Raw genomic sequence first — 7,083 nt, 5'->3', positions numbered from 1 at the left:
ATGGCCAGATCGAGGTGAGCTGTTTGGAGTCTTGGTGATGTCCTATCCCCAATCAATCCGTTTGGATATTCTGGAGCAGGTGTGGTCCTCCCATCCCAGACCCCTCTCCCAGTGTGTTTATTGAAGCACTTACCTTTCTTTCCAGGGAGCACAGCCAAGGTGTCCCTGACAGAGCTGTGTGTTCAGGCGGTGGGAGGCTGTCACCATGAGGAGCAGCTGGCTGCAGGGCTCAGCAGTATATTCTGAGAACACTGCATTCCAGCTTCATGTCAGGAAAGGCAAAGGGAGGTGCAGAGCAAGCAATCAATCCCCTGATGGGTTGCCCCAGACCATCTTGCTGCTCTTGTGCTCCCTGCAGACTTCCTATCCTTTAACGCAGGGCTCTGAGATATCAGCTTTGGGATTTCTGCAGGAGAGCAGGGCCCCTCATTCATGAGCATCCATCAGTGGGATGGAAGAATGGTCCCAAGAGGTACAGGTCCCTTCTCCTGGTCTTCGTCCGTTGATGAAGACATTCTGTGTCTCGGTCTTGATAGGCGCAAAGCACTGTTAGGAGCATTTCCTCTGCAGTGGCATTCCTTGCACAGAAGTAGGTTTTTTGGAGCAGACGTTGTTAAGAGGTGATGACACATGAGAGGAGACAGCCACCAAAAGGAGGAATCCAGTGATGCTTCTGCTGAAGGTAGGTGAGCGAGCAGAGTAGAGCCGGTCCTTCCCCTGCAGGGCTCCTGAAATAGGTATGTGCTTGTGTGCGCTGCACGTCCCATCAGCAGAAGACAGCCGTGGGGACGGGGATGAGGGAAGAGTCAAATAACAGCAGGGCACAAAGCAAGGAGCCTGGGTGGGAACCAAACCACAGGACTGGAAGCAGCGCAAGGGCAACCAAGAGCTAAATGAGGCTATCATGGAGCACGGTGCACAGGAGCCCCACGCGCTCCCCATGGCACGTGCGCTCCGCCAAGCAATGCCCCGAGGGTACAAAGTTCGTCAAACTTTATTGATACACTGCACAATCACAACCATCTCTTATTCTTGCCGAATTAGAAAAGGTTACAACTACAATGTAACATGCACAAATCTCAGGTAGTATAGCCACCCTTGGAATACAATGATCGACGGAAACTTGAAGACCGCGCGCCGGCGGGGCGAGCAGGCGGGGAGCGGCGATGGCACAAGGCTCTGCCACCCACCCACACGGCAGAGCCGCGGCCTCGGACAGCCAACACGTTCCTCACAACTGCACGTTACATGGCACGAGAAAGTCGAACGCCGTCCCGATGGGGGGAGGACAAGGAAGCCAGCCCAAACCAACCCGGGGAGAGAGAAGAATGGGGAGCGCGGGGCGGCCCCGAGGATGTTGTGTGGGACCTCGGGGCATCTGGTAGTTGTCATGTCTTGTCTCTGCAATGCCACGGCCTTTGGCCACGTATCAGGGGCTGGTTCAGTGTTTCTTCTGCAGGGAGAGAGAAATAGGGCACTGGAGTAGTGTGCCAAGCAAGGGCTGCACGCCAGCTGGGGGGCGTAGGAAGGGGGGCAGAGAGGTGGCGTTGGGGTGACACTGCCAAGCATCTCCCGTGCCCCAGGAATGCATCTGAAAGCCCCAGAAGCAAAGATGAGTTAGGGGCAACCCGCTGACACCATCCTTTGCCAAGCGTGGTTGTGAGCACTGCAGGGCACTCAGCCCATCACGATGTCCCACGCAGTTTTGGAGAGCTGGGAGATGGAGCTGCCAGGTAGGACTTGGGGATGGGGGTTATATCTGTTTCCTTGCAGTTGATGCATCACTGCGATGCTGGGATCACATTTGCATGCTTCTGCCTTGCTTCTGGGTGGAGAGAGGCTCTGTGGATCAACCAGTTGGGTTGGGGGGGGCTCAGAGCAGGAGTATGGGGAAGGATGTGTGGGCCACTGTGCCCCCCATCTGCAGAGATGCACACAGGTGGGATCAGAATGCTGCTCATGCCTCCTTCCCAGGATGCTGGTGGGAATGCAGGACCAGCTCACTGTTCACCATGCCACATCCCTGCCCATCAGGTTAGCTGGTGTGCCTGGTCACTGGGCCACATGGGTTTTGTCAGTGTCCCATCTGTGAGGTCAGGAGCATCCCTGCAGGTTTTGTAGCTGCTGCTGCTGCTTTTGTGGCAGCATTGTATGTGTGCTTGTTTTTGCAATGCCCAGGAGGACCAGGAGACAAGGGATGAGGCGAGGGCACCACCACAGTGAGGACAGGGCAGTGGCACATTGCGGGGTCTCTGCCTGGGTTTTCTTTCTTTCCTGTAGGATGGAAAACAGGGCAGCAGCAGAGTCTTGTATGGGGAAAGACACACAGCCTCAGCTCTCAAGTCATCTTGCTTATGGAGGGAGAAAGAAGGAGGAAGGGTAGGGAGACATCAGTTTCCCAGGGACACAAGGTCAGGGTGGGAGGGGACATCATGTGCTTCCTTGGTGAGCTACCGTCATGTTTTGTCCTTTGGTGCTGGCACTTAGTCTAGTGCCACATGGGACTTCTCTGGAGCTGAGCAGGAGGTTCTGTCCCCGGAGCACAAACCCAAAGCTTCCCATCCCAGAGTAGAAGGAAGGACTGAGGTTACCCCCTGTGCAAGGAGCATCGCAGCACTGTGGGCCGTGGGCTGGGAGCCAACACAGCCCCATAGAGGTGATCATTGCAGGACAGCTGGAGGAAGCAGAAAGAAGATTCTGACTGCATGTGTTGTGGTGTCAGTGGAGCCTCTCAGCAAGCTGGAGGCACCAGGGCATCCTTACCCTTTTTGTGTAGGTGTAGCAAATTGAAGACCATTATTTTTTCCAGTGGAGCCTGAGCTGTCTCCAAATGGTCAAACACCACTGCAGGGCAGGCAGAGGTATTTGCTTGAACAGTGTGGGAAGAGCCCTTGGGGGAGACCTGAAGCACCCAAAAGATGGAACCTCTGTGGTCCCACCCCTCCTGGCACACAGGGGTGGCAGCGGGCATGTTGGAGCTGCAGCTGGGGCTGTGCTTGCTGCCTGCTGCTTGCCTGTGTTGGTTAGTGCCTCCTCCCAGTGCCGGTGCTGCAGTGCTTTAGCTGTCAGATTGAGCAAGGAGCTAGAAATTCAGTGAGCATCTCCAGAGGAGCTTCCTAACAAATCCAGGCAGGGGACACATCCTTGGGCAGAGGGGCTGTGGTGCAGAAGGGAAGCAGCAGGGGATGGAGAAGCGAGGAAGATGGTCTGGGAGGAGCTTTGGTGGTGAGAGATCACATTCAGGACCGAGACGGTGCAAGGCAGACGCAGGGCTTCAACTTCAGGGTCTGTTTGGGCTTGGGTGTCTCAATGTGACAACAAGATGGACGTCCCCAGTGACTGCTCCGGGTGGCCCCCACCCACCACACCCGTGTCCAACACGGTGTTGCCAAGACGCCTGCCAGGTGTCAGCAGGGAGCCCCATCCATGCTGGACCCCATCCGCAGGGCACATCGCCCGCAGCCGGCTCGATGCAAGGAGGGACAAGGCGGCAGACAAGGCTCGGTGCAGCATTGCCCTTGGATGGGCAGGCGGCAGTGGCGGGTGACAGTCTGGTGGCACGTGGTGGGGTCTGTACAGCGTAACTGGCGGCGAGAATGATCCCGGCAGGTGGGAGACGTGGCCGTCCTCGGCCCTTTGGCGCCGCTCCCCGTCCTCCGGCGTTGTGCCCGTCTGACGGAGAGGAGTCCCCGGGCGGCCGTCCTGGGACCCTCCACTCCCTTATCAAAAGTCGAGGAGGAGGCGAGCGAGGAGGGTGGCCCAGAGGCAGAGGCCAGCAGCTGCCCGGGAGGCTGCATTGCCACTGTCGTGCACCGCTCCGGGACCTGCATTGGGGGCAGAAGAGGAAGAAGAGGGACTGCGTTAAAGGCAGTGATGAGAGGGTGAGATCATGCTGTCATGCAAACAGAAGCCCTCTCCCTCTCGTCCCCTTACATTCCCCTCTCTCCTCTTTGCAAGGTGGCAGAAGTGAGTCAAGTCACCAGTATGGGGACACTGGTGACATATAGGGCACCTACCATACAGGATGATGCTGGCATTGGTGTTGCCCAACTTGTTTGTGGCCACACACGTGTAGTTGCCATAGTCCTTCTCCGAGACATTGAAGAAGGTCAGCGTTGAGAGGCGGCCCTTGCTCTCGATTCGCACGCCTTCCAGCCCATTTGCTAACCTGCACAGAGGGTTGTAGATGATGCTGCTCAGAGCCTTACATGGGTCAAAAATATAACATAGTCCCAGGCACCCCCTCCCTGTCCCCCACAGCTGTATGAGGTCCACCCTTCACCCCACTGTGCCACCCAGCAGCACTTCACCCCATCTCCAGTCCCATCGCCCTCCTTGGGTTGTCCATGGGATATCACCGTAACACACTATCCATGGAGGGAAAGACCTTAAAATCCCCATGAGGTCTTGGATCCTCCATAGCAGGAAGACCCTGGCCTCCCTCCAAACTGCTCCCTTAACTGCCTCCATCCCACCCCACATCCTCCATGCACCCGCACCTGGTGTCCTCCTTGAACCACTGAAACTCTGCAACGGGGACGGCCGAGGCCTCGCACTGCAGGATGCCCTTCTGGCCCACTGAGGCGCCTGTGTTCTTGGCATTGGAGATGTACGGCGGGTCTGTGGGGATGCCATGCCACGTCATGTCCCTAGGATGGACCACGTGCCCTCTCCACCACCACATCCCTACCAGGGATCCCATTCCATACACTTACAGTTGACAGTGACTTTGACTTTCCGGACATCTGGGACAGCCACATCATTGACAGCACTGCACTCATACTCGCCCGACTGCTCCCGGGTGATGCCTGTGATCTCCAGGTACTCGTCCTCACTCACAAAGCCTTGCCCTGTGATAAAATGGGGCACCATCAACCAACAGCTCCCCCCCCAACCCCTGCCATCCTCCATCCCTTTGCCAAGCAGGCATCTCCTGCACTCAGCACAGGTAGGTCCCCAAGCCCCACAACTCTCACCTTTCCCAGATAGATGCCGCCATGTGACAGTGGGCTCTGGCCTCCCAAAGGCCAAACACATGAGGGTCACACTGCTGCCTTCGTTCACGGTGATGTCTGACGAGATGTTGACGATCTGAGGGGGGACTGCAGGACACAACAACAAAGGGGCCATCAGCACACAGGCTCATGGGGACCTACCAACATTCCCAGCCCTTTCCCCACCACCAGCCCTGCTCTGATGTCACTCAGACCTGCACAAAGCACGGCCCCATTGACCACATTGAAAACCCAGACCAACCCCTACAACCTTCCACAACAGAACTTGCTCCTGACAACCCCAGTCCTCAAGACACCGGAGTCTGCCATACTTCCCCCCTCCAACCACCAACCCTGCAGCTGGAAAATGCCACCTGTAACCAGCATGGAGGGGTCTGCACACCCCAAAACACCCGCCCTGCCTCTTTGGGCAACCCATGATAACCAACTCATTATGACTGCCAACAGCTCTCATATCTTAGCATTTTTATTAAAGCTTTCTAAATTACTGATTGTCTGCTCCATTCAGTGCTGGCCATTGTGATTTATATTAGTCTATCCCCTGATAGTCCATCTAATAAATAACTTGGCAATCTCCAAGCCTATAAATCCCCATCCCCAGCAAAAAGCAATTAAAGCCCGTTTGCTGACGCCATTCATTGGTGCTCCAGGCCATGGGGCTGGTGAATGCCATTCCCCAGGAGCTGATCCAACAATGCAAAGGGGCTCTCCTGCAACCAAATATCAGGCTGGCTGTGCCACACTCAATGCCTTTGAGCCCTCTATGGCCATGGCAGATGTGAGACCCCAGCCCCACAGTGCCCCGCAATGGGCACAAGTGCAAATGGACCTTGGCAGATCCCTCCGCTCCATGCTCCCTATTGTGTTCCAGATAGAAAGGAAGGATCAAGAATCACAGAAGCACAAAATTGTTCAGGTTGGAAAAGACCTTCCAGATCATCAAGTCCAACCTCAACCTTACCATACTACCTAAAGGATGGGGCACTCCAGGGGAGGGGTAGGTGAGGGAGGCACAGAGACTACAGCAGTCTCTCCTGGGGAGCTCTGCCTAAGCTGTGAATGCCAAGAAGCCTCCAAAGGCACACGTAAACCCATCCAATGCTCTCAGGCAGATTGCACTCTCCATAGGGACAGTGGCAGTGCCAGTCCCATGTCACCAACAGTGCCATGAGACACAACTCCTGTAAGGCATCAAATGCATTTGGAGCTCTTAACCCTTCCACCATCCACCTGCAACACTGCCTGAATCCAGTCCTGCTGATGCTCAGCTACTAGCAGTTCCTGTGCCTTGGCAGGGGTTAAAATTCAGCCAGAGAGCACCTTTTGCTCCTGGGGGGGCCTCACAAAGGCTGGGCTTCCCCATGCATGCATTTGCAGCTCGCTCCCCAGCACAGCCCAATGGTGAGGGCGCTGCCGAGCCTCTGCCACCTGATGGGCCCTGCGAGGCTGTAAATTTCCCAGCAACTTGACACTTTAATATAGAAGTACAGTCTGTTATAGCAGAGGGAGATTGTCTGAGTCCTTCAGGGGAGACTGGCAATCCAAAAATGAAAAGTGTGCGGCAGCAACCGGTGAAAAATGTAGTTAGTGCTGGGAGTGCAGGCGGCACGCTGCCATGGCTTGTCCCCAGCTGCTGCTCTGAGCAGCCCTGTGTGCTCGGAGCTCCTCTCGCTCCTTACAGCACCCAGGGACAATGTAAAGCTGCTTGCAAGACACACGAGATGCAGAGCAACCAAGGCATGCAGCAGAGCAGCGCTGTGTCGTCCGTCTCTGGGTGCACTGTTGGCCCAACTCATCCATGCACCCCTGTGTAAGGCAGACCACAGACAGACACCCAGACTGAGGCTGGGAAGTGTGCCTGCATGGCCCCTTGCAGCACACTGATCCCATGGGATGCACAGGAGTGTGTGTCCCTGAGAGCACGGGGACATCACTGGCATCGATACCGGACTCCGACGGCAATCGTTGCCTATGAGGTTACAAGGACTGGCAGGAGGACAACCAAGGGACCTGATTGCATTTCTATAGATCCCACCAGCTGCTGGCTGCAGCCTCAAGGGCAGGTTGC

General features: G+C 56.1%; 1 protein-coding gene across 7 annotated transcripts in view; it reads right to left on the bottom strand.

The window, feature by feature from the left end:
• Window positions 1-976: 976 nt before the first annotated feature.
• Window positions 977-7,083, bottom strand: part of OPCML (opioid binding protein/cell adhesion molecule like) — a 234,787-nt gene continuing 228,680 nt past the window's right edge. For all 7 annotated transcript variants that reach the window (XM_072354748.1, XM_072354746.1, XM_072354750.1 and 4 more), the window contains 5 exons: window positions 4,977-5,102; window positions 4,716-4,850; window positions 4,500-4,620; window positions 4,017-4,168; window positions 977-3,824 (listed from right to left, as the gene is read on the bottom strand). In XM_072354748.1, coding sequence (XP_072210849.1) covers window positions 3,724-3,824; window positions 4,017-4,168; window positions 4,500-4,620; window positions 4,716-4,850; window positions 4,977-5,102 — 635 coding nt within the window. In that variant the 3' untranslated portion in view covers window positions 977-3,723. The remainder of the gene's footprint in view (window positions 3,825-4,016; window positions 4,169-4,499; window positions 4,621-4,715; window positions 4,851-4,976; window positions 5,103-7,083) is intronic.

This window comes from Excalfactoria chinensis, chromosome 21, assembly GCF_039878825.1.
Source record: "Excalfactoria chinensis isolate bCotChi1 chromosome 21, bCotChi1.hap2, whole genome shotgun sequence".
Lineage (NCBI taxonomy): Eukaryota > Metazoa > Chordata > Aves > Galliformes > Phasianidae > Excalfactoria > Excalfactoria chinensis.
This window is presented reverse-complemented; position numbering and strand designations above follow the sequence as displayed.